Consider the following 27,345-nt stretch of genomic DNA (forward strand, 5'->3'; position numbering starts at 1 on the left):
CCACTCTTTTGTTATTTTCGTTTAAAAATATTATACAACCGTCTCCTTCCTGCAAGGATATTTGACATCGGTACGTGGGCAGTTTCTCTGCAAAACCTTTAAAACCCACGTGCTTTCTTTGTTGTGTCTCTGCACCGTCATAATGAATGGTGAAAGTCTGAAAAATTTCCCTTCTCTTCGCTGTTCTTTCTGGGAATACTTTCATTATAAATCAGTGTTCGAAGAAGATCCAACCCTGTGGTCTTTAACTCTGTATGTGTTTATTGTGAACCTTTTCCTTCCTCCCAAACTGATTGCAAGCAAAATTAAGACTGACTGATAGAGTTTGCAGAGTCCAGTTCCTTCTCAGCCAGGTAATTGATAGGTAACAAATGCAATAGGACATTTCCAGGAGCTCTATAAACGACAGTGTCTTAGCTCAAGCTTCCAGAACAACATACCGTAGACCTGAGTGACTTAAACAACACAAATGTATTTTTCACAGTTCTGGAAGCTGGGAAGTCCAGGATCAAGGCACTGACTAATTTGATTCCTGGTGAGAGCGCTCTTCCTGGCTTCCAGATGACCTCCTTCACACTGTGTCCCCTATGCTCTTTCCTCGGTAGATGCGTGTTTAGAGAGAGGAGATCTTTCTCTCTTCCTGTGTTTATAAAGGCCACCAATCCCATCAGATTAGGGCCCCACCTTTGTGACCTCGTTTAACCAGAATTATTTCCTAGAAGTCTTGTTTCTAAATACAGTCACATTGGGGGGTTAGGGCTTCAACATACGAATTGGGGGGGGCGTGGCATGGGAATGCTCACTTCAGTTCATAGCATATGGTTTCTATTTCTTCCCCATTAAAAACAAACTTTGACATAGGTAGTACTTGACTCCAGAGTATCTGTTCGAATCCTCTAAGTGTACCAACACTGGCCTCCTGCCACCTCACCTAGACCGGCTCCCGATTCTGTTGCTCTCCTGTGCCCCCCACCTCTTCTAAGAGTGGAAACTTGACATACACAGTGTGGCCAGGACCTTATGCTCCCCACGCAGCACTGCTGAAGGTATTATAGGAACTCGCAGTCCTGCCCCAGCTGTCATGGTAACTTCTGATGCTGCCTGGCTGGGTTCCCACTGTGGACCTGGTCTTCCTGCTCCCAAGAGCTTTGACCTGCATCACCTCTGACCCTCCTAACTCCTGAGACTCTGCCAGGATTCTCAACATAGACACTTACTTGGCTAGTCTTCCCCCACCTCCTCACCCCGGCCCCCCACCCCCCACCATCTATCTCTAGGGGAGTAACCTTAGGAGTCTCTGAAACAGGTGAAGTGAGCGCTGAGGACATTGACTTGGGCTACAGAATGTACTTTCCAAAAAGAAAAAGAACAAAAGAATATACTTTTCAACAGAAATGGAGCTCTAAGTAGTAGTTAGCTCTTGTTAATACTGTTGGTAAGCTTTGGTGTGCTAAAATGGCTTTCCAGGGCTGACTTGAGAATCTTTCCATCCTGTAACAGTGGACAATGCTTTTTGGGTTCCAAATATTCATCAAAATGGGAATAAATATTAGGAATATAACTTGTTCATAATCTGTAGATACCAAGATGAATTTCATCCCGATTACAAAGGCATTGCAGGACGCTGTACTACTTTCTTTTCTTTTAATGTTTCTTTTTCCCCCCTCCTGCAGTGTACCAGTAAAAGCAACCTCTGGGTTAAAAGAAGGAGAAAAAGGACATATAGGCCTGAAGTCCCAACAACTCACATTCTTTGCCTGTGACATTGACCCTGTCTGTGGCATCCATAATCATTGTGCAAGTGTGATTTTGCATTTATTTACTTATTCATTCATTCATGTGTGCATATGCAGGCAGGCAAGCTCTATGCCCAATGTGGGGCTTGAACTCAAGACCCCAGGATCAAGAGTCACCTGCTCAACCGACTGAGCCAGCCAACCCCCCCCCCCCCACTACTTTTGCATTTTTTAACTTTAACACTGTAACAGGTTACTTTTCCTATGTTGCATAGTCTTCATGTTTATAATTCCGAGCAGCAGATGTTCCATAATTTGGTTAGTTCTTCTTTGGGTATTTTGAGTTGACATTAATGTCAAAGAACACCTTTGTGCTCATGGCCTCTTTATTCCTTGGGATGATTTCTCAAAGATAAATTCTCCAAAATTGCAAATTAGGGGGAGTCTACAGTATTTATGGTATTGATTTCTAGAAGTGTCGTATCACATTTCCCTCAACACCAGGCATATAACATTGAGTTTTACTTCCTAGTCTACTTTCAAAAAAAATCTCCAAAGAAATTTCTTTTGGCATTTTAAGAAAAACCATTGATTACAGGCAGATATTTTAAACGGACAAGAAATGTGAGGAAGCCAGAGAATTTTGCTTATGTTGGTAATAACTCTGTCCCTCTAAGTCTTTAGTGGATATTCTATCAAGCAAAATAGATTTTATGAAACGTCTGTGTTTCTCTAGTTCCTTACCTAAGCAGGAAGTCATGGATGGATGGATGGATGAATGGATGGACCGATTGACAGATCAGGGCTCAGTAGCCTATTATAGTAAGATGCCATTCTATAACTTCTGATAATTATGCTGTGGAGTCACCAGAAAACCAAGCTCTTCTTATATTTGTTTATTTCTCCCCGTGGAAAATGTGTGCTCCAGTGGAAGGAACCAGCTGACTTCTTTATTTAGAGAGACCCATCAGAGCAATTTATGAAGACCTGTAACATTGAAGTATTTGGTGTATTCCTGTTTTGTTTTGTTTTGTTTTTTACTGAAATATCATTAACATACAGTGTTATATTAGCCAGACATTCCTATTAAATATCCTGACATTTCTTTTTGTTAGTGTTTTGTTATCCATAAATATTATTTGCATACCATTAAAACCTTCACTAAAGCAACTAATAAAGGATATCTGATAAGTTGCAAGGATGGAGCCATTTTCTGGGACTCATGGTCTAGGGAGATGTTCTTTAATTTTTCAAAACTTTTTTGGTACCTTGTTCAGTAGCAACCAGCTTTTTTGTCACCCAGCCCTTATCCTCACCTAATATACAGCCATGTCATGAACATTTCTTTGGAATGCCTCATTGGAATCCAGCTATTCTGTGGCTCTAACAATCCCCTGATCTCCCAGAGTAAAACTCTGACAAAAACAGAAAGGAGGTTACTATGGCCTGGTTTGTTCTTTTTAAAAAAAAAAATTTTTTTTTACGTTTATTTATTTTTGGGACAGAGAGAGACAGAGCATGAATGGGGGAGGGGCAGAGAGAGAGGGAGACACAGAATCGGAAGCAGGCTCCAGCCTCCGAGCCATCAGCCCAGAGCCTGACGTGGGGCTCAAACTCACGGACCGCGAGATCGTGACCTGAGCCGAAGTCAGACGCTTAACCGACTGAGCCACCCAGGCGCCCCTGGCCTGGTTTGTTCTTAATAAAGCCATTTTAGCTTCTAGCTTCCTTTCTCAAATCCTCTTCTTGATAACAACCCATTTGACAATTATCCCTTAGAGATGCATTTGATTTTGATTTTGATTTTTTAACATGTATTTATTGTTGAGAGATAAAGACACACAGAGCATGAGCATGGGAGGAAGACACAGAATCCGAAGCAGGCTCCAGGCTCTGGGCTGTCAGCACAGAGCTTGACGCGGGGCTCAAACCCACAAACTGCGAGATCATGACCTGAGCCGAAGTTGGATGCTCAACCGACTGAGCCACCCAGGCACCCCAGAGGTGCATTTTTAATTCTGGATCTACATGAAATTAATATATTCTTTTAGTTTCACTGCCTGCTTATTTCCTTGAGTGGATTTTCTATTGCTCTGTCATGCTCCATAAATATTCTCTGTGGGTTTTTGTATTGCAGAAAATTTATATATTCATTTAAAGAAGACTGTCATATGGGGCGCCTGGGTGGCTCAGTTGGTTAAGCATCCAACTCTTGATTTCGGCTCAGGTCCTGATCTCTCTGTGAGATGAGGCCCTGTGTCAGGCTCTGTGCTGACAGCGTGGAGCCTGCTTGGGATTCTTTCCCCACCCCCTCCCCCCCAAATAAATAAATAAACTTAAAAAAAAATAAAGAAGACTGTCAAGGCTACCATATTGGTTCCTTCTGAACTCTGGTAGGGTTTTCTTTCCATTTACCTTTGTCTTCTTTAATTGCTAATTAGGCATAATTGCTTATCAGGATTGATTAATATAATTATTAATTGCAATTTAAAAATTGAATACAAATAGGGCCACCTGGGTAGCTCAGTTGGTTAAGCGTCTGACTTCAGCTCAGGTCATGATCTCACAGTTCATTGGTTGTAGCCCTGTATCTGCTGACAGTTCAGAGCCTGGAGCCTGCTTCAGATTCGGTGTCTCCCTCTCTCTCTGCCCCTCCCCCGCTCATGCTCTCCTGTGCTCTCTCTCTCTCTCAAAAAATAAATAAACATTAAAAAAAATTGAATAGAAATAAATAGTTCATGTCAGAATGGTAATAGTTTTTATAATGGCCGTAATAAATATGGGATTGTAATGATTTTCAGCTTTGAAACTGCTCTTTTTTGTAAACCACTGTTTCAGTTCTGTCATCTGGAGCACATACAGATTAGTCCCTGCTGATTTTCAGGAGGGGAGCTCCCCACAGTTGCCCATCGGAGGATGGACACTTAGAGGCAACTTAAGATGACACATGAGGTGCCTGATATACAGAATATACGTGGCCTTCCTGAGTAATTTATGTAGCTAAAGCAAAAATGGACATTGGAAGCTGAGAATGCCTGAGAGTCAAAGATTTTATATGTCATTATTTACCTTAAAATCTTGTATCCACTTGGAATTTATTTTGGGGAGAAGTGTAGGTCTGACTTAATTTTTCCCCAAATGGCCACCCATTTGTTGCAACACCTCGTATTGAAGAATTCACCTTTCTCCCACTTGTTTAAATATCCTTTACTATATATGATATATTTGGCCACATTTCATATACTTTTGGGTCTGAGAGTCAAAGGTTTGAGAGGAGGGATCACTGTGCTCTCTGTTCCTTGCTGAAGTCACTGATGCTAAGTTCTGAATGTCTGAACTGCACATATGGGACCACTGAAATGACCTATAAATATATATATGTGTATATATATATATATATATATATATGTATATGTATGTATGTACATATATATTTATATGTCATAATATATATGTATACACATACATATATATGTATATATATTTAAGCTCACTAGATTTTGGTTTCAAAATAGTGACAACTTTAAGACATTAAGTTGATGTTAGATTCCTTAGTGCAGTGGGATTGGAGCTCACTTACACTTGTGGTTTCTTTTCCCCAACCAGAGGGTCCTGTGTCCGTGGCAGCCTCTACATGTCCCCTGACTTGACGTAGGTTTTATACCCTGAATGCCCAGCTCTCACGCCTGGCAGTGGCGAGGGCCTTTCCGGGACTCCTTCACCTGCTCTGGAGGATGACTGAGCAAACTCTTCTGGATATTCTCCAGAGGCTCACATGTCTGCCTTTCCCTGTTGGCTACTAACAGTCCCTGCCATTTGTCCCTGACTCTCCGTGCTGACTTTAGATGGGTATCCATTTCATGTTGACCTTTGCACCTTCTTAAAAGAAGAGAAATCAAAAGCATTTATAATCTCACTTCCCACAGAAGACCTGTTTCGGTGTGCCTGCTACCAGCTGCTGTTCAGTGCTCATATATAGAAAAGTATTAAGAACATGTTCAATTTTTGAGGGTGTTTTTTGAGATCTTATGGGTATTATATGATACTATCGTTTCTGGTTATAATGCACAGTGGATAGGTTCCCCTGGTCTAGTCCATCTCAGAATTGCCAGTTTAAATCTTAACTTACTCATAGTAGATATTCTTCTTGTGTGTTTTTTGCCACCTTGATAAGATTTTTTTTAAGGTAGGATTTTTTCTATTTATTTATTTATTTATTTATTTATTTATTTATTTTTAACATTTATTCATTTTTTGAGAGTGAGAGAGACAGAACATGAGCGGGGGAGGGGCAGAGAGAGAGAGGGAGATACAGAATCTGAAGCAGGTTCCAGGCTCCGAGCTGTCAGCACAAAACCCAACGTGGGGCTTGAACTCACGAACTTTGAGATCATGACCTGAGCTGAAGTCGGATGCTTAACCCACTGAGCTACCCAGGCGCCCCAGGTTTTTTTCCTTTTTTTAATCTTTAAATGCTTATTTATTTATTTTTTTGAGAGTGAGAGAGCTCGAGTGGTGGAGGGGCAGAAAGAGAGGGACACAGAGGATTTGAAGCAGGCTCGATATGGGGCTCGAACGGACACACTGACTGAGCCACCCCAGGCACCCCTCAGTAGGATTTTATTAAGGGTTTTTGAGTTTAATTTTTCTTTTAAAATGTTCTTGTTTTTGCTTGGGCTCAACTAAAATGAGTTTAGAAATATAACTGAAAAAAAAAAAAGGATTGTTTATCTGTGAAATGTTGGGAAAATGTCCCAGGCTTTTATAGACTTGGGGGAGATGTAAATTTCAAGACTAATGTTTTAAGTTTCCCTTTTTTCCCCCCTCAACGTTTTTATTGAAGTAATCTTTATACTCAACGTGGGGCTCAAACTCACAACCCTGAGATCAAAAGTCACACACTCCATACACTCCATTGGCTGAACCAGTCAGGTGCCCCTGAGTTTTCCTTTTCTTTTTTTTTTTTTGTTTTTTTCATGTTTTCTGTAACAGATGATATACTTTTTTTGTTGCTTAAGTTTTACTTACTCTCAGTTTATTTGGTTTTATGTTCTTGTCAGTTTCAGAATTCTTTAGATAAAGACTGTTCATTCTTCCTGCTTATATTGGTGTAGAGAACAATCCATTTTCCTTTTTTTTTGTTGTTTTAAATGTTTATTTATTTATTTTGACGGGGTGGGCACAGGCAGAGAGAGAGAGGGCAAGAGAGAATCCCAAGCAGGCTGGTCACTCAGGTGCAGAGCCTGATTTAAGTATTGAACCCATGAACTGTGAGATCCTGACCTGAGCCAAAATCAAGAGTTGGATGCTTAACCGATTGAGCCACCCAGGTGGCCCTTGCTTGTTTTCAATGTTGAAACTATTCTTAGTGACTTTAAGAAAAATGCCCTTCTAACTGTTGCCTTGCTGTGACACAGGGTATCCAAGTTTACAGATGCCTGGTGGAGATTCACTCTTTATTGCTAATTTTATGATCTTTACAATCTGAGAATATATAACATGCACATGGAACTTCTGTTATAGGTGAATTTTGCACTTCAACAAAATCACTGTTAGATGAAAAACTAGAGTATAATAGAGCAGAATGTGTGTTCTTTATTTACCATTTCTTGCTGTCCCGATATTGTTATTTCTGCCTTTATATATTGTCCCAGGCGGGTTTGTGTTTCCTTAATGGCTTGTTCCAGTGGATTATAGACTGTTGGTTGGTACCTCCTGGATTTTGGCTGCTACCTAAGTGAGTCTCAGGTGCCCCATCTGGGAAACAGAGCTAACAGTAACCTCCTTTTAGGCTGCGGGGAGGATTGGGGAGACCCAGCCCATGAAGGGTCACACAGACTAGCCCTGCCATTCAGCCACAAGCTTGCTGGGCCTCGTGTTCCTCTTCAGAGCCCTGGTCTTTCATAGACTCTCCTGCAGGTAGCTGTCCCACATGGTGGTTCCGTAGTGATGAAGAAATAGTGCCAGTAAGTGCTTATTAATAAATGGTACGTGTTATTACGTGAAAGCACTGAGAGACAAGAATGAAAAAATGTGTATTTCTCAACAGAAACAGAACTACTGTGCTCCGCAGGCACAGGGGTGGCTCAGTTGGTTGAGCGTCTGACTCTTGATTTCAGCCCAGGTCGTCATCTCAGGGCTCATGAGATCGAGCCCCGCTTTGGGCTCTGCGCTGACAGTGCGGAGCCTGCTTGGGATTTTCTCTCTCTCTCTCAAAAATAAATTAAAAAAGGAAAAGGCGAGGCAGTAGGTATCTGCCTTAAGAAAAAAAAAAAAAAGGCAGTACTGTGCTCCGATATCTCATTTCACACCGTGCCTGGTCCTTTGAGCCCAGAGAGTACCTGGAGCTGATTCCACAGCCCCACTCCACCGTCCGCTTTTTCTCTTTCGCGACAAGTGGCCACGATAGAGTTCTGTCTGTTTTAACCCAGCAGTGTAATCCGTGGGAACCGAGTGTTCGCCCTGGGAGAGAGAGGGCCGGTTATCTGTCTTTGACTTTGCCTGGAAGTGTCTGCCTCAAGTGTCTCAATGTCCCTCGAAGCTCGGCGGTTTCCCAGCACTTTTCAGGGCAGTGTCTTTGCCTGTGCTCCGAGTATCTTCAGTTTTAAGAACTGAGCTAATTCACGGGTGATGTTTATTGCATGTTCTATCTACTGCATGAATACACATTTGTGAAAAATCCTCGCTCAGAGAAGTGAGAAGGGTGTTAAGACGTTTAAAAAATTCGTAACATAGAACCATAAAGGCAGTACACCATACTTTTTATACTCTAGTAATAAATAATTCAGTGAGCGTTTTGATTATTTGATGGATTTGTCCCTTTGGGATCCTTACTAGCCCACATAGGTAATTAGCTTGGTATCTTGCTTGGCACCTTTGGGCTAAAAAAGGTGAGGGGTTCAGGGAAAACTGATTCCATCTAAAATACTGAGCCCTCAGGTCATTGAGTATTAGAGAGGGTGACAATTTTAGAGATGATCTTGTCCAGGAGAGCTTGTGATGTGGTGGTGAAGACCAGCCTCTCTCCCATCTGGTCCCATATCTGCCACTTTACTAGCTGGGTGACCGTGGGAAAGTTGACTTAATCTCATTGCCTCAGTTTCCTCATCTGTAAAAGGGGTCAGTAATAGTGTCCGCCTCATGGTGGGTGAAGCTTCAATAAGTTAGTATTGATAAAACTCTTAGAATAATGCCTGCTCTGCTCTAGAAAGTGCCAATAAGTGTTGGCTAAGTTGAAATAATACCTGTATATTTTTTCCACAATCCGTGAATCAGAAGCCTAAAATCCAGGAAGGATCAAGTTCATTTTACGATGTGCTCAAAAATGTCAAAAATTAGGATTTAGAATCCGGTGAACAATCTGATGGTATCTATATCATTTTTCTTCCCTCTCAGCGATGCAAGGCAAAAACTATTACTCCTAACTATTATTATTATTTATTATTAGTTTTTTTTAATGTTTATTTATTTCTGAGAGAGAGAGAGACAGACTGTGAGCAGGGGAGGGGCAGAAAGAGAGGGAGACAGAATCCGAAGCAGGCTCCAGGCTCTGAGCTGTTACCACAGAGCCTGATGTGGGGCTCGAAGCCACGAACCATGAGATCATGACCTGAGCCGAAGTCGGATGCTCAACTGACTGAGCCACCCAGGCGCTCCAATTATTATTTTTTTTTATGGACAGTATTGTATAGTTAAATACCTTATTTATTAACCAGGCTGACATTTAAATTTTTCATTTTTCACAAGGGGTTTCACTTTTTTATTACATACATTTTTTTTTCCCCTTGACATTTTACTATTTTAATTAATGTTTAATTCTGGGGGAAGTGTTCCAAGATGTGATATACCCTTTGCAATTCTGTTGAATTTTATTATATCATTTGGTCCGCGATAATACTGCCTCGTTTATTTCTTGAATAATATTGAACTGTGAGACAATTTAACAGTCTAGTCTTTAATGGCTTTAATAGAAATTGCTTTCCTTTTCCCACCCTGAAGGGAAGCTCTGTCATTTCTGATTCATGGGATTTGGAAGCTTTAGGAAATGGTTTCTTTTTTTTCTTAAAGTTGTATGAAACATGCTGTTACTCACTATAGGATAGATGTCAGTAGAATTTTCCACAAGATGCAGGCTGCATTTAGATTTTGGCATTTTTGTTTTCTTAAGCATCATTTCCAGAGAAACTTCAGGAGAGAACAATAGATTGTGAATTAATTTTTTTACTAAAAATTTCTTTATTTAACAATGAAGCTATCGGGACTATCTTGACCAAATTTGAACACAAACTTAATGCCTTGTAGTCTATTAAAGAAAATACTTGGTGCTCTTTTCTTTAAAAAAATTTCTTTTCTAATGTTTATTTATTTTTGAAAGAGAGAAAGGGAGAGACAGAGTGTGAGTGGGGGAGAGGCAGAGAGAGAGGGAAACACAGAATCTGAAGCAGGCTCCAGGCTCTGGGCTGTCAGCACAGAGCCTGACGCGGGGCTCGAACCCACGAAACCATGAGATCATGTCCTGGGCTTAACCGACTGAGCCACCCAGGTACCCCTCCTTTCTTTTCCTTTTCCTTTTCCCTTTCCCTTTCCCTTTTCTCTCTCTCTTCCTTTGTGTCTTTGTCTCTCTTTCTTTCTTCCTCCCTCCCTTTCTCTTCCTTCCTTCCTTCCTTCCTTCCTTCCTCCCTCCCTCCCTCCCTCTCTCTCCCTCCTCTCTCCTTCTTCCTTCCTTCCTTCCTTCCTTCCTTCCTTCCTTCCTTCCTTCCTTCTCTTTCTTTCTTTCTTTCTTTCTTTCTTTCTTTCTTTCTTCCTCTTTCCAGAAACACTTTTTCTTCTAATTTATTCAGTCCAGTCATTTTCTCATGAAGTGAAGGAGAGTGATCTCATAGGACCCTCTGCATTACCTGCCAAGGTGTGGGCTTGACTGCGCCAGAAATTGGCAGGCAACGTCTGCTCGCTAAACAGCGGGACTTGCTGTTATTTCTCACCCCAGGCTGAGCCAGCCCCCTTTGGAAGTAACATCTACCCCCTCCCACTTCTGTAACTGAAAAGCATTTCAGAGTAGCCTTAAAACTGGAAGCGACCACGATGTGCTTCACTGAGTGAATGGACAAAGAAGCTGTGGTGCCTTAAGCATCTGACTTCGGCTCAGGTCATGATCTCGCGGTTTGTGGGTTTGAGCCCCGCGTTGGGCTCCGTACTGATGGCTCAGAGCCTGGAGCCTGCTTTGGATTTTGTGTCTCCTTCTCTGTCTGCTCCTTCCCCACTTGTGCTCTGTCTCTCTATCTCTCAAAAATAAACATTAAAACAATTTTTTTTAAAAGAAGCCGTGATGCCTGCAGACAATGGAATATTATTCAGTGGTGAAAAGATACGAGCCGTCAAGCCGTGAAAAAACATGGAGGAACCTCAAACGTGTATTGTTTAGTGAAAGAAGCCAGACAGGAAGGTTACATATTCTATGATTCCAGCCATATGACTTTCTGGAAAAGGCTAAAGGGTGGACAGTAAATAGACCAGTGGTTGTCAGGGAATACAATGGAGAAGGGGAGCAGGGATGAATAGATGGAGAACAGGAGACTTGGGGGGCAGAGAAATGATTCTGTGTGATATTATAATCGTGGATGCATGACATTTTGCCCTTGACCCCCATCACGAAAGGTACACTTGAGCTGGACTTGAGTTAATAATAATGTGTCAGTATTGGTCCGTCAGTGGACAGAAAATACAAATACAAATGCAAATATTTTTCACAGTAATGCAGATGTTAATAATCGGAAACTGTGTGAGGAGAGAGGGTATTTACGAGCCCTCTATATTTTCTTGGAAACATAAAGCTCTAAAAAAAGTCTAGTGAAAAAAACGGATTAATACATTTGCTATCTCAATTACTAATAATCAGTCTGGCTTCTTCCTCCATTTCTCAATTGATATTTTTTCTCTTCATACCAGACTACCTGATCATACCAGATCTAACAAATGAGCTTCTTTAAAATAAATTTTTTAAAAGCGATCTCTGCACCCAAACATGGGGCTCGAATCACCACCCTGAGATCGAAAGTCGCATGCTGTACCAACTCAGCCAGCCAGGCGCCCCTGAATGAACTTCTCTTAATCCTTATTTTCCGTGTTGCCCTGACAACACCCAGCATTGTGGTTTAGCCTCTGGTTCTTGATGCGCTTGCCTCCTTGGCTTTCTGCTGTGATTTTAGAATGGATTTTCAGACTCAGCTCTTTTAAAAATATGGGATTCACCCATCAGGAAGAAGGTTGTCCTAAATGTTCATCAGAAGCCCTTCCAACTCCGAGAACTTGGGATTCCTTCGCCAAGTCCTCTCCTCTTCCCACCCTTGACCGTGGCCTTCACTCCGGGCTACCATCTTGGTTATTTCTTCTTGTGCGTTTCCCATCCTCTCTGATACCTACCACCCGCTGTCACGGGGTCACCTCTGACTCGTGTGCAGGTGACTTCTTCCTTTTCCTGAACCTCAGGCCCCTCTACTCAGCTTACCAGAGTGGAACTTTGGAGGAAGCCTTTGAGAGGAGGTAGTGGGAGCTGAGGAATGGTGAGCATTGAGGAAAATGGAAGCAGTCCCCTTCAGAATATTGCTGGCCATGCTAGCTTCTCCATGCTCGGCAGTCACCCTCAGGCAGCCACAGCTGGGCCTCTTGGCCTTCCCTTGTTCCGTCTCCACTTGCAGCTGAGCTCTCGATTTCCCCTGTTACCATCTTCCCTGCCTCTAATTTGTCATCCATTTGTACAGATTCCTAATGCCAAAGTATTCCTGAAATACGCCTCCTTACCCTCTAGTCTCGCTGTCACGACCTTTCTTGCACAGGGCATTACAGATATTTCCTGACTGGTCTCCTAATCTAGCCCCCATCTCACTGTCGAGTATTTTCTTAAAACTGCCCCGGGTCTCACCCTGTCTTAAAAACCCTAGTGCCTCATTCTGATCCACAGATGAACCTCTTACACCTTGACCTACTTCAGGCCGACTGGGATCTGCCTCACACCTGCTCATCTCCTTTTCTTTTCACTATCATCTTGCCTCTGTTAGTACCCACTTTTGGCAGGGCCCCCGGCACATGGCAAGCACTTTTATTGAATGCCAGAATGAACTCTGCCTAGAATGCGTGTCTTATCCATACCTTTCTGTAGCTTTTAAAGTTGACATAATACCTATGGTCAGAAGCAAACACGTTGCCTTCAACCCTCACCGCTGAGTACCTGTTTTCTATTGCCTGATGGGTAATACATCCCATGAAGACCAACCGTACGGTGCCGTATTGTGGCTTCGGGTCCCCTGTCGTGCTGAGTGTAGTTGCTGAAACATACTAGATACTTATAAGTGCCTTCAACGGTGAGGATCCCAATGATCGTGACACGGGAATGATAGTCTGAAGAGTAATGTGATTTTCAGAGACGTTGAGTAAGCAGATCCTGTAATAATACACTGCACCCTCACTCTGGGCTAGGCAAGGGTCAGGTGTTTTCCACAAATATTTGGAGAGGCTGACCAGTGTCAGCTGGAGACAAAGAAAGAGGACCTTCTGTAGTAAGTGGACGAGAATGATGTGTTGTAAGTAGAGCGAGCTTGACGGCAGCCCACCAAGTACAGTCTCTGTTGACATCTGCAGCTGCATCACCTGTGGGGATTGAAAGAGGCTGCAGCCTGTTTTTTTTTTGTTTTTTTTTTTTTTGTTTCTCTTCAAGAAGACCGCCTTTCTCCTGACATTTTATTTACCCTGGCCTTTGCGTTAGAGGTAGCATGGAGGGGAGCTCACGTTTAATTTTGTGCCCTCAAAGTCATCAAGAAATTGATGTCATTGACACGGGACTAATTAGAGATCCACCCCCTTCTTGATTTTCCGCACCCCTCCCCCACCCCAGGGTAAAAAGAGACTTCTGTTCCCAGCACCTTTTACTTGCACTTCCTTTCTACAGGCTTTTGTCTTTGCCTATCTAATTAATGCTGGAAACCTGTGCTACCAAATCAGTGAAAATGCAAATGAAGTATTGCAGTGTCTTAAATACGTGAAAAGGTGATTGGAAAAGAAATGCCAAGTGTCAAGAGCAACTGAAAAAATCAGGCGCTCATTACGGCAGGTGCACCTGTGACACGCGGTCGACAGGTGTTTTCTTGGTGAAGTTACTGCCAGTTTGTTGTTAGGTGAATTTACTTATTTTAGCTGATCCTGATTGGGACCTTGGGAGGTGGAGCGGTGGTTCTCAGGCCAGAGCCCGCATGAGAATCCCCTGGAAGGCACCCAAGCCTTTAGGATTCAGTGGACCAGTGCTGGGATAGATTTGCATTTCTTAAAAAAAAAAATTAATGTTTATTTTTGAGAGAGTTAGAGAGACAGCATGAGCGGGAGAGAGGCAGACACAGAATCTGGCTCTGAGCTGTCAGCACAGAGCCCTCCACGGTGCTTGAACCCAAGGACCGTGAAATCATGACCTGAGCGGAAGTGGGACACTTAACCGAATGAGCCACCCACGCGGCCCAGAATTTGCATTTCTTACAAGCTCCCAGGTGATGCTGCTGCTGCTGATTTGCAACCGGGTTTAAAAGCCCCTCTGCAGTAAACGGTAGGCTTTGCGTTTTCCGGGTAGTCATCTAGAAGGGACATGTGCGCATGCGCCGGCTGAAGTTCTCACAGTCCCTGAGGCAGAGAGGTCTCTTGAACTGAGACGGGAGGAGCCTGTCTCGCCTCCAGGTAGGTAACGCAGCCCCTCTGTACTTGTAACCTAGTTGGCAACGCAGGCAAAGGGGAGAAAGGCCTGGAAAGCAAGTGAAGTACAAGCAAAACCCGGAGAGAAGAAAGTGAGGCTCCTTTTTTCCCCCTGAAAGAGTATATCAGGGAAGGATTTCTGGAGGAGGTGACATTGGAGCCAGGTCAAGAGGGCGATATTTGAGAAGGAAGTAACCAAGCAGCAACAGCTCAGTGTCAGGAGGACGTAGCCGTGCGGACCCGCAGGGGCCAGCTGGATTGGAAATGTTTATTCACACCTAGAGAAATGAGGGAGGATCGTGAAACGCCTGGCTAGGAATGGTCACATTTAACGTGGCATTGATCAGGCTCAGGTTTTGGAGTAAAAAGGGATAGGTTAAAACCAGACTTTTGAAATAATGTCTATGAAATGAGAAAACTGATCTGCGTTTTCCTTGAAGTACCTTCTGGAGACTTAAAGGTATTTAAGATAGCCTGTTTAATTTATTACTTTTTACTAGGATGGAGAGGAAAGACGGCGAAGAAATCACATTTATGTAGTTGACGTGGCTTTGTTCTGTTTTCCTGACCGCGCTGGTGGATCGGGGTGGGGGGCCCCCAGCTTGGAGCCGGTTAATGTCCTGCTGTCCTCCCAGATGATCAAACAAGGCCAAGCAGTCTCTCTCCTGTTTGAAGTCTCTGGTTGATGTAAAACAGCTGATCCACAGTTGTTTCTTTTGCTTACACGCTTTTTTTTTTTTTGAAGTGAGGAAATCTATTGGAATAGATAGCTGTTTTTTGAACTTTTCTCAAAACCCCTTATCTAAGCCCCTGTGAAAAGCCAAACTTGGCCGACTGTGTTCCTGAGTTGCTCCTGGCCGCCAGCCTTTCTGGGGTGGCCTCTCCCTCCTGGCTGGTGGGTCCCCGGGGACTGAGCACAAGGTGGCTTTGTTACCCAGCGGAGCCCGGGTTATGCACCCTGTGCCCTCTGTGCTCCCGAGTGTCTCCAGCTGCTTTTGGTCCCCACACAGTGGCAGGTGTGCAGAAGTACTTTGGGGGCTCTAGGATCCACGTCTTGGGCTCCTCCCTTTCAGTAACAGTTTTCTGTGAGTTTGCCCTAACCCAGCATTTAAAAAAAATTTTTTTTTTATGTTTGTTTATTTTTGAGAGCGAGAGACAGAGCATGAGTGGGGGAGGAGTGGAGAGAGAGGGAGACACAGAATCCAAAGCAGGGTCCCAGGCTCTGAGCTGTCAGCCCAGAGCCCGACGCGGGGCTCGAACTCATGAGCTGTGAGATCGTGACCCGAGCTGAAGTTGGACGCCTAACTGACTGAGCCACCCAGGCACCCCCTAACCCCGCATTTTTAAGTGGCTTCCATGTAAAACTGGAAGGAGAAATTCTTGAAAAAAATTCCTCTTGGTCATCCTGTTTTGATTTGAGAGTTGTGACCCTTCTTGACAGTGATGTCTTCTCGTTGGGTTTCATGCTCTAGATAGGGCCAGGAGAGTGAGGATGATGTCCTCCTAGTAGATGGAATTTTTAAAATTTTCTATTCCTTTTTTTTTTTTTTTATTTTTGAGAGAGGGAGAGAGGGCACGAGTGTGAGTGGGGGAGGGTTGGGGGGGGGAGAGAATCCCAAGCAGGCTCCACACCGTCAGTGCAAAGCCCGACGTGGGGCTCAAACCCACGAACCATGACCACGACCTGAACTGAAACCGAGAGTTGGACGCTTAACTGACTGAGCCATCCAGGAGCCTCTAAAATTGTGTATTTCTGAATGGGTAATATCCCTTTCAGTCCTGTCCTTAACCAGGAGCCTGCTCTTCTACCAGTCACTACTCTGTCCTTCCAGAGAGGCTCTGTGTGTTCCCAAGGATATTTGTGTGGATGCACACACCTCTTTAAAAAGTTTTAAATTCCAGTTAACATACGGCATTATATTAGTTTCCGGTGTACTATATAGTGATTCAACAATTCCATAAATCAGCCATTGCTCATTACAAGTTGTGCACATTTTTTATGCTGTTTATTGAGGTATAATTTACACAACATAACTGATGTGTTTTCAGTGTGCAACTCACAGGTTTTTCGTACATTTACAGAGTTGTGTGACTGTCACCACAATTTAATTTCAGAACATTTCCAGCACCTCCTCCCCCCTCCCCCCCAAAATCTCCATCGCTCAGGTCCTTTGCTGCCAGCCCAGCCCCTCTCCAGAGCTCCAGGAAACCTCTCTCTAGATTTGCCTCTTCTGGATGTTTCCTACAAAAAGGGTCATTTGTTATGTAATCTTTTGCATCTGGCTTCTTTCACTTAAAATGTTTTTTGAGGTTCATCCACGTTGTAGCATATGTCAGCATGTCCTGTATTGTTGGTGAATAACAGTCCCCTGTTTGGATACACCACGTTGCTTGTTGCTTATCCATTCACCATCTTGGGAGCACTTGTTTCTTTTCCACCTGCTGGCTCATTCAGCTACGAACATTAGCATATGTACAAGTCTGTATGTGGACTTCCGTTTTCCTGCCCCTTGAGGAGGACGCCTAGGCTTCCCTAGGGGAGCCCAGTTGCTGGCTTGCATGCAGAATTTTTGATTAAATTTTAAAGAAATTACCAAAATATTCTCCAAAGTGTCTGCACCTTTTTATATTCCCACCAGCAATGTAGGAGAATTCCAGCTTATCCACACTCTGTAACATTTGTTACCGTCCATCACAGTGGATGTGAAATATCCAAATTCACTGTCTCCTAGTCCATGTCCTTCGCATTTCCTAATGACTAACGGTGTTGGACATCCTTCTGTGTGCTTATTAACCATTTGCATACCTTTGGAGATTTAAATTTTCTTTTATCTGTTTTAAAGCCTGTGCTAACAGTTAATTTCCCATGCCTCTCAAACATCGCGGCCCTTTCTTCTGCCAGTTTCTTCGTATTTCTGCGTTGTCAGGAGTTAACCATATTCTGCGACTATTGTAGCCTTCCTGTTAAGGGTATACCTGGATTTAAAGTTTACCAGTAATCCTTTCCAGTGTTTCACCACGTTCGCCCCTTGTTTTGCTGATGCCTAGCCTTCCAGTAGTTTCTTCTGGAAGGGCTTGGGCAATAATATTTTGAGTTCTTGACTACTTAGAATTTAGTTTGGTTCGGGATGCCTGGGTGCCCAGTTGTTTGGGCGTCCGACTCTTGATTTCGGCTCAGGTCCTGATCTCACGGTTCATGGAATGCGTCTCCGAGTTGGGCTCTGTGCTGTGTGGACCCTGCTTGGGATTCTTTCTTCCTTCTCTCTCTGCCCCTCTCCCACGCTTGCTGTCTCTGTCTCAAAATAAGTAAAATAAGCCTTAGAAAAAAATAGTGTTTGGCTCTTCTATTGGATGAAAATTTGGCTTTAAGGTTTTGATTCCTTTTATTTATTTCAGGATCCTTTTGACAATGTAAGCATTAAATGTTGCTGTTTGCAAGCCTGAACTTTGACCCTTTGTGTTTTGTTTGAACTTTGTGCATATGTGCCCAAATGATTCCTTAAAAAAAAAATTTTTTTTTGTAAGTTTACTTATTTATTTTGAGAGAGAGAACCCTAGTGAGGGAGGAGGGGAGAGAAGGAGACAGAATCCCAAGCAGGCTCCACACTGTCAGCACAGTGCCTGATGCGGGGCTTTGTCTCATGAAGAGATCAGAACCTGAGCCAAAGTCAAGAGTCAGATGCCGAACTGGCTGAGCCACCCAGGTGCCCCCGAGTGATTCCTTCTTAATTTGTGAAGATCAGCGATGATACAGATGTCTTGGTGTTGATCGTCCTGTTGTCTCTGGAATAGACGTTCATTTACTATGGAGAGTCCCCTTTTATTTCTGGAATGTTTTCCTGAATTAGACCTTTCTCTTTTGTTTGTTTTCTTGTTCCATTATTTGATGTTTCTTTTTTTTCTTCAGGGATGTTGATTGTGGGTGAGCTGGATGTCCTCTGTCTTCCACAGCTATCACTTTTCACTCCATTTTAAATCTTTTGCTCCCTTTTCCTCAGTCTTTACCCTCAAGACCCTCATATTTTCACTTGTGTGTGTTTCCTTTTGGCCACTTCCATTTTGGTGATTCTTTTAGTCTGTTTGTGCTGCTATAACCGTACCGTAGCCTGGGTGGCTTATAAACTGCAGGACTTTATTTCTGACAGTTCTGGAGGCTGGGAAAGCCAACACGAAGACACCTGCTTCAAATTTTTTTCTAAATATTTTAGGAGAGCGTGCACGTGCTCTCGTGTGAGTGGGGGAGGGGAGAGAGAGAGGGAGACACAGAATCCAAAGCAGGCTCCAGGCACTGAGCTGTCAGCACAGAGCCCGACATGGGCTCGAACTCACAAACTGGGATATCATGACCAACTGAGCCACCCAGGTGCCCCAGAAGGCACCTGCTTCATAGACTGCTGACTTCCCACTGGGTCCTTGCATGGCAGAGGGGATGGACTATGGCTCTGAAGCCCGTTTCATAAGGGTATGAATCCACTCACGAGGGCTCCAGCCTCAGCATATACTCACTCACCCGCCAACTCTCCCCCCCCCCCCCCCCACCACACACACCCCCGACCCCTATACCATCACATCAGGGTTTGGTTTCAACATATGAATTTGGGGGCAACCTAGACATCTGTTTTATAGCAGTGATGTTTTTGTTCATCCTGGTATCCCCCTGAGGTCTGCCCTCATGCTCTATTTCCTTATTTTTCCCATAGCTCCCCTGAACTCTTATAAATCCTGTTGTGCTTTTGTTTATGGAATCTGTTATTTCATTGTTTTGTTAAGTGAGGACGTGTTTGGGAAACGTTGGAATTCTTTGTCCTTTCATTTTTAAAGTTTATTTATTTTCAGAGAGAGAGAGAGAGTGTGTGCATGTGTGAGTTGGGGAGGGGCAGAGAGAGAGGGAGAGAGAATCCCAAGCAGGCTCTGCACCACTAAGGGCAGAACCTGATGTGGGGCTTGAACTCCCGAACCTTGAGATGATGACCTGAACTGAAGTTGGATGTCCAGCCGAGCCACCCGGACGCCCGTCTTTTTCACTTTTTTCCCCCTTTCTTGTAACATCTTAGTAAAGGTCCTTTGTTGTTTGGTGAGTTCTTTCCGAACTAGCTATTTGTAGGCGCTTCCTGAGAGCCAGGAGACAGGGCTGTGTCCCATGCTAGTAGGAACTCTTGGGGCCTGAGGGTGTATGTGTATGTATGTATATATAATCTTTTCATCCTCTGTTTTTCTCTGCTTGCTGGGCTGGTCGTGTTCCCAGTGCCCTTGGTGATGTCCTGCTAATGTGCATTTCCTCTAATGTTTTCTGTCCACTCCACCTTTTAGGAGATCTCCCACCGCGGTGTCCAGGGTGGCTGTCCGTGCTAACCTGCACATCTCTCCCCCTTGTGCCCAGAAAGTTCTCGCTAGCTTTGTCGTTGCTCAGGATGCCATACTTGTCCAGGGTACACAGCTCTGCAGGCGTGGGCAGCCTCTGCAAGCATTTTCCTTCTCCTCTGTCTGACCTTGAGGGCAGTTTGGCAGCTCTTGACCCCCGTTTGTGGTTTGGAGTTGCAAATGTCCTTCAGTCCCTCCGGGATGGAGTTGGCATTTGCATGTGTCCTGCTGCTTGCTTTCGGGTGCATTCCAAGAGGAAGTCTTGAAGCCGGGGCAACTCTAGTTTTTTCATCTTTTCTCTGCCAGTTAACAATTTTACTGCTGTGTTTGTTGTTGTTCTTGTTTCCTTTTAACTAGCTTCTCAAATAGAGCTAATGAATAAAGTCGTTTCTCAAGCAGCTTTTTGCTTGTAGGTCTGGAGTGATCATGCTAAGTTAATCATGTATCACAAGGACAGAGACGTTAATTTCCTTTCCTTTGGCCATTCCTTAAGGAATGCAGAAGCCAGGCGGGTAGTTATGGAGGTAAAGCCCAAATAGAGCGCAGATTGATCTGTATAAACAAAAGGCTTTTACGTTTGCCGGACATGTTCACCTAGAAGGCTGTGTCGTGTTACCGGGCTCCCCGATTCTGATAGCTAGCATCAGCGTGCTCACCCATTTATGAGTTGCCAGCGTTCCTCGGATATTCCCGTGACATTCCTCGGATGCTCCATTCAGACCACTTGGCTGGATTTATATTTGAATTCAGCAGGACTTTCCATGTACAGCAATAGTCTTCATGCAGCTAGGAAAACAAAGCATGACTACGTTGTTGAAATGTCAATAACCAGAAGTGGAAATAATACAGGCGTGAGGTCATTGTGAAGAGTGAGGAAAAGGGAATTTAAGGTACTAAATATATGTTAATAACTAACTGAATTTAATTTTTTAAATTGACCATACATATTCATCTGGGGATCTTGAGCCCGAGGGGGAGAGAGGATTTAGTTTTAGGGGATGAGGGGCCTTGCCCTTTGCTCAGGCTGGACAGAGAGGAAGTGCTTTTGCAAGGAGGGACCCCAGCACCTTTGAGGTGGGGTGACGTGGGAGAATGGGCCCCTTCCTTCCTGTCCTTACCTCCATGCCTGGGCATCTGAGCCACATCTCCCTGACTCTGCAGTAGGGGGCTAGGGGGCCAGGCCCAGCATGAGTGATTGAGCACAGGGCCTGTCCATCCTGATGGACTGAGTGCAGGGAAGTGAGGCAGGCAGCAGAGGATGCTTCGAGAGGCAAGGAGGGATCAAGACCAGAGTAGGAAAAAGTACAGAGGAATCTGGGAATGGGGAAGGCTAATGGGGCTGATGTCACGGTTGTTTCTGGAGGTTGTATTCATTTTTAACCATGAGACCCCAACCAGAAAACATACGAAAATAATTTTGCCTGGTTTGTGAAGATTGTTTTCAACACAACTCATTTCATAACTAATTAGATATATACACCCACATCTGATTCCTTGAACAAGCAGACAACCTGTTTCCATTTGGTATAAGGCCCTGTGCTTAGGCATTATAGATGAACTTGGTCCAGTCAGATGTCTCAAGACTAATAGATGAATTAAGCAAAGCACAGATCACACAACAAACGAATTAGAATTTGGGTCTTAAGGAAAGCTTACTTGGGGCAGAAATTGGAAAGGTACTTCCAGAACAGATCTGTGAAGTCCTACATGGGCATTCAAAAAAGAAAAGTCCGCCCTTAACTGGTATTGCCTTGCCACAGAACCCAACCTTGAAGGACTGTAGAGAAACAAAGAATACTCTTAGACTTTGGTAGAGAGTTTGTAGAAAAATAATTAGTAAGTGGTATTTCGGAGGTGGTCTTCACACCCTTTCTCTGTCCAAAGGACACATCTCTTGAGGCCAGGGTGGTTTGAGTCAATGACCAGGTTGTTGAGGTGACTCCATAGTGTCTGATTTGCTGACCTCCAGGACAGCCTTTGGTGTCACAGTGAGAGTGTCACAGGTTTTGCTGTGAGGAAGGGGGGGAGGGGCTTCCATATGGAATATTGTTGGAAGCTTCTAGGGGCCCAACTCTTTGAGAGGAGGATGAGCAGGAGTTGGGTGAGAAGAGCCTACCAAATAAGATTTACAAACTGGATGGTTTTTCCTGAACAAAAGAGCTGAAGGGTGACGTGATCTCAAATGTGTAAGACACGGCACTCAGGTCTGTACCTCACACCACAGGTGATCCCCCCTCAGTGCCCTTTCTGCAGCTGTTGCAGTCACTTGGTGCCCCAGGTTGTTCTTTCTGTGCCTCTTTCCGGGTTCTGCATGAACCCTTGTATAGTTTGTTAGGGCGGCTGTAACAAACTACCACAGGTTAGGGGTGGGGGTGAAACAGCAGAAGTGTGTTTCCTCACAGTTCCGGAGGCTGGGAGTCCAGACCGGTGTGTCGGCAGGGTCGGGGTCTCCTGAGGGCTTTCTCCTGGCCTGGCAGATGGCCGCATTCTCCAAGTGCCCTCACATGGCCTCTCCTCTGTGCTCGAGCATCCCTAGTGTCTGTGTCCAGTTTTCCCCTTTTTATAAGGGTACCAGTCACACTGGATTATGGTTCATCTTAATGGCCTTATTTTAAATTAATCACCTCTCTTAAGACCCTTTCTTCAAATACAGTCACACTCTGAGATACTGGGGGTAAGATTTTTGGAGGAGCAGTATTCAAGCCATGACCACCCTCGTGATGGGGCCATCGGTTGTTTTTACTTTGTTGGCTCCTCCCCTCCACCTTCTGCCATTTGCTTTCATTGTGGCTTTTGCTTACACAGTAAGATGGACTTGAACTCTCAGTCCAAACCCAGCTCCACCTCCCCCTTACGTCCCTGGCTGGCCTTTTGTAACCCTGAACGGTGCCCCCAGTGAAACTCACACCTTCCCTCCCTTCTGCCCTGATAGAACATTTTCTGGTCATTGTTCTACTTTTATATCCTCCTCTGGGCAGCTTACTGTGAACAACATCAGGGTAATTTTTCCAGAACAGTGGGTTTTATGGCTTCATGTTTTCCCTTCTGTCACCACTGTCTAAGTTATCCCCTTGGGCACAGATTGTTGCTGTAGTTTTGTCACCGAATAACCCCCTGCCCAGCCCCCGCCGTCCATCTTTTTCCAGCCTGTAGAACAGATCTTCTTCAGATGCATTTTTCTAAAATTCTGCTTTTCTTATGTCCTTCTTCTCCAGTGGCTCCCCGCTGACTGCAGGGAAAGACCGTATTTGTCAGCAAGGTGTCTGAAGTCCTTCTAGTTTGTTCCACCCTGTTTTCCAAGCGCATTTCCAGCATTAATTCCTACTCTTCTTCGTATCTGCCTCCCCGTTTCTGTCCCATAGCTTTGTTGGGGCCGTTCCATTTTCCTGCAGTGTCTTCTTCTGTGTACTTGTCTCCTTCCAAGTATTCCCTGACATTAGAGACCAGATTGAGGACCATTCCTGCCTTCTCCATGATGGAAGCACCCCGTTGTGCTCCATGACCCTTCACGTCCAGACAGGGCCAGTCAACAAGCAGTCATTGTTGAACTTTCTATACCCCGCACTGTGTCTAGGTAGGTGCTGAGATCCAAAGATACCTAAGATTTGATTCCGGCTTTAGGGTGGTCATGAGGTTATGGGGGACGTAATCAGGCAGAGGCACATAAGACTGAACACCATGCTGACGCTTGACAGAGTCGTGGACACCGAGAAGGATACGGTACCTGAGTCCTGCCCAGGTGTTGGGGATGTGATACTGGCACTGAGTTCCAGAAAGCTAGACTAGAAGTTTCTGGATGGAGGAGGAGTGCAAAGCACTCATCCAGAGCGAGCCATGCATGTGAAGACCTGGGGGCAAGACCGAGGCAGTAGGGGGAGGGTGGCGTGGCGTGGGGGAGGGTGGCGTGGCGTGGGGGAGGGTGGCGTGGCGTGGGGGAGGGTGGCGTGGCGTGGGGAGGGTGGCGTGGCGTGGGGGAGGGTGGCGTGGCGTGGGGGAGGGTGGCGTGGCGTGGGTATGGCGGGAGAAGAGCCGGTTATTTGTAAAGAGGATTGGGTTTTGTTTTTAGGGAAATAACGTTGTTGTCGTTGATACTACTATATGTAGAATGGTTTTTCTGGAAAAGGGGAACGATGAGGGGGATGGCAGGAAAGAAATGAGTTAGGAGAAATCAGGAGAAAGACCCCTGTGTGAATGCATGTTTAGCTTCGACAGATTATTACTTGAGAGCCACCATGTGTTTTATCTGTTTATCTTTGTAATACTCACATTACTTAGTATGTTGGTGTGTCCATAAAAGGTAATTAATGGTTGCTAATGGCATGGCTTAGGCACTGTTTATCATCTCCTGTCCAGACTCAAGATGTGTAAAAAGTGGTGCCTTGCTCGCTGCAGACACTGATAATATGTTGAAAACAACTGAATCTATGGTATGAATAAGAGCTGACTGTAAAACTATAAAATATGTTAAAATATGCACAACTATTTGCATGCCTTGGTTGGTTGAAGGTGACCTTATTGTTTGTGAATGCATGAAGCTTCCCCACGTGTGATTGCTGTGCAGGGGACAGAGAGCCCACCGAGCTGTGGTTCCAGGGATCCCAGGAAGGGTCGGAGACCACAGATGTCCCCTTAGGTGCTTGAAATGAGTGTCCTCTTCTGATGTATTTTTCCTTCTCACTGCTTTCTGCAGATATTATATAATCTGCTTTCACCATGGGAGAAATAGAGCAGAGGCCAAGTCCAGGATCGCGACTGGGGGCCCCGGAGAATTCGGGGATCAGTACCTTGGAACATGGACAGAAGCCGCCCCCAACACCTTCAGGAAAACTCATGTCCATTAAAATCCAGATGCTGGACGACACCCAGGAGGCATTTGAAGTTCCAGTAAGTTGGGGTGTCTCCATGAACTCCAGAGTGTGGGCGGGCTTCAGCACTGGGAGGTTCATCTTCTCCCTGTTCTCAGTGATGTGAGGTGGCAGGACAAGGGTCCACACCTCCCTCTCCACCTGCAGCACGTTCCTCTGACCCGTTCTGGTTTTGAGCTGTCCAGCTTTTACATTCACACGTGCTCTGCCTACGTAGCGGTCTCAGTGCGCAGTTCACTTGAATCGTACGGTCTTTCCTATACAAATATATATATGTATGTAATACACACATGCTCTGTGTATCTGTTTGAACTGGATAGAATTGTAGTCTTGTGGATGCGTCTCTACACGTATTCTCTCTCCTTGATGCGTGCACGTGCGTGTGCCCCTTCTCTAGTGTACGGGCAAGAAAAAGCCTGAGAAAACCATCAGAGCCACACACGTGTTTTCATGTCTGTAGGGAAGTGGACGACTGTGTTCAAGAGTGGGAAGTGTAGGGGGTGTAGAAAAACCCTGATTCAGACCCACCAGGCTACAGCCCTGGAATTTCAGAGGCCCACCATCCAGGGGAGGAAAATAGGGGTGTCTGAGGGGTGTCTGGGGGCCGCTCAGAGAAGGAAGAATCCGCAGCCTTTGCCTCTTGCATCAGCGGGAGCCCTGCACCCTGGCTCTCACGCCCTCACCCCCACGATTCTGTGGTTTTTTTTTTTCTTCTTCTCCTTGAGCCCCTGCTTTCTCCTCCTCCCCAACCTCCTCCTTAAATACAACTCCTGCTGGAGGTTAGGGAAGTAGCAGCAGTTACGCGCAGGTGGAGGGTTTCTCGTGCGCAAGGCAGGCCAAGTGAGAGGAATATGTCCGGCTCTCCAGAAGTCGGCCTGTGCCTCCCTCCATAATCCTTATGCCTTATGTGGGTGGGGGTCCTTAGACCTACGTAGAAGCCCAGTTTGGATTTGGTTTTCTGTGTTCTGTCTTACATACCGTCCACCGCGTGCAGCATTGTTGGTGGGGAATAAAACTGCTCTAAACAGCCAACTTAACAACAAAACTTTGGGAATATAACCTGTCTTTAAAGTGGAGACGATCCGTCTGTTGTTCCTGTTGGCTGGAGGGACTGGAACTTCATGACATTAACATCTGTAACCTATCATTTAATCATTTATGTGATATGATTCACTAAATTCTATTCATCTTAATATTGTTCAGAGAATGTGAATTACCATGAAGTGTCTCCGGGAAAGACAAACCTCCTGAATAGCCATGTTTAGAACTGCCAATTCATTGCACAGCTCTTATTTTGTTGTTGGGGAAATTCCCGTCTTTCAAAGTCTTGGGAACGTGTCCGTATTCTGGTGAACAAAGCCATTGCTCGTCTGTTGAAACTGTAAAAATAAATGAGGAGTGCACCTGCCAGCCTGTTAGAATTTGGCCTTCTGGAACATGTACTCCCTCCCCCTTTCCAGCTTTTTTTCTCTTTGTTGCCAGACTGGTTTGGTGAGGTATTTAGTTTCAGGGTTTCCTGTTGGTACTGTGCTAAGGACTTGGGAGCCCAAATCTCTGGCAACACATTCTGTTAAGTCGTGTTCCCGTGTGTGGTTTGGACTGACAGCTATCAGCTATTGCTGTTGTGTGCATGAACTACAGGGAGTATTGTACTGTATTCAACTGCATTTCTTCAGGTGCCCTAAACCAAAACATGTTTTAAGACTGTTGCTAGCTGTTGTTTTTCTAGGAGCTCTACGGGATCTCCCTGCCTAAGAAATAGGAGTGGAGTTTGTTTTCATCTTTAAAAAGTATTTTACTTGATAAGTGCTGATGTCTGTGCTTTGCATTTATAATCCCTCTGTCTGGAAAGAACTTTTCTCCTTTCTTCCCTGATAAACTCCTATGCACCCTTAAAGACCCCATCAGTTTTACCCAGACACTAACTTCTGAGACTGAGACTGTAGCTTTTTCTTCCCTCCCTCTGTCCTCTTTACTTATACACCCGTCAGGGTGGAGCTGGGCTTCTTGGGTTCAAATTTCAGCCTTTTTTACTGACTTCTTGATCACCTTGGACGAGATAACCTCTCTGTATCTCTGCTTTCTCCTTTGTAAAATGAGGCTAGTGATAAACCCTGTCTCATACTATGATAACAACAGAATTGTTCCAGACGCTATTTGTAACAGCTCGGCACATGCTAAGCACTTAATACAAGTGTCGGGAGTGGTGCCTTTGCCTTTGTGTCCCGTTCCCAGCGCCTGGCATGTTAAAATGTTTGCTGACCGAATGTTAGAGTGAGTTTATTTTACAAGTAGAATTGATGTCATTGTTAGTTTTTTCACATGCCCCATCCATTCATACTTTGATTTTCCTAGTTGGGCCAGAATGTTCCTTCTCAACCAGATGTTTTCTGTAACTGCCCGTAGAAAGGCAGATATCAGCGTTTTTATTGACGGAACTGATTCTAAATTGCTACCTTGTGTTCTTTAAGCACAGAAACGGCCGGGCCTTCACGCAGCTGGAAGGCATCAGGCTGGCGGTGGTGACTTAGTCTTAGTCCTCAGGATGGAATCACAGCCACATGGGATTGCAAAAGATGCAGCCTTCCATAACTGCTGGAAAACCTGCCTCCACAGCTTCTTGCTGTGAATTCATCAAGGCTGGGTGTCTGGCC

At 44.7% G+C, this 27,345-nt stretch overlaps 1 protein-coding gene across 4 annotated transcripts in view; it reads left to right on the forward strand.

The window, feature by feature from the left end:
• Positions 1-27,345, forward strand: part of FARP1 (FERM, ARH/RhoGEF and pleckstrin domain protein 1) — a 282,193-nt gene that overhangs the window by 33,858 nt on the left and 220,990 nt on the right. For all 4 annotated transcript variants that reach the window (XM_053217290.1, XM_027065124.2, XM_027065123.2 and 1 more), the window contains exon 2: positions 24,517-24,710. In XM_053217290.1, coding sequence (XP_053073265.1) covers positions 24,540-24,710 — 171 coding nt within the window. In that variant the 5' untranslated portion in view covers positions 24,517-24,539. The remainder of the gene's footprint in view (positions 1-24,516; positions 24,711-27,345) is intronic.

This window comes from Acinonyx jubatus, chromosome A1 (assembly GCF_027475565.1).
Source record: "Acinonyx jubatus isolate Ajub_Pintada_27869175 chromosome A1, VMU_Ajub_asm_v1.0, whole genome shotgun sequence".
NCBI classification, from domain to species: Eukaryota; Metazoa; Chordata; class Mammalia; order Carnivora; family Felidae; genus Acinonyx; species Acinonyx jubatus.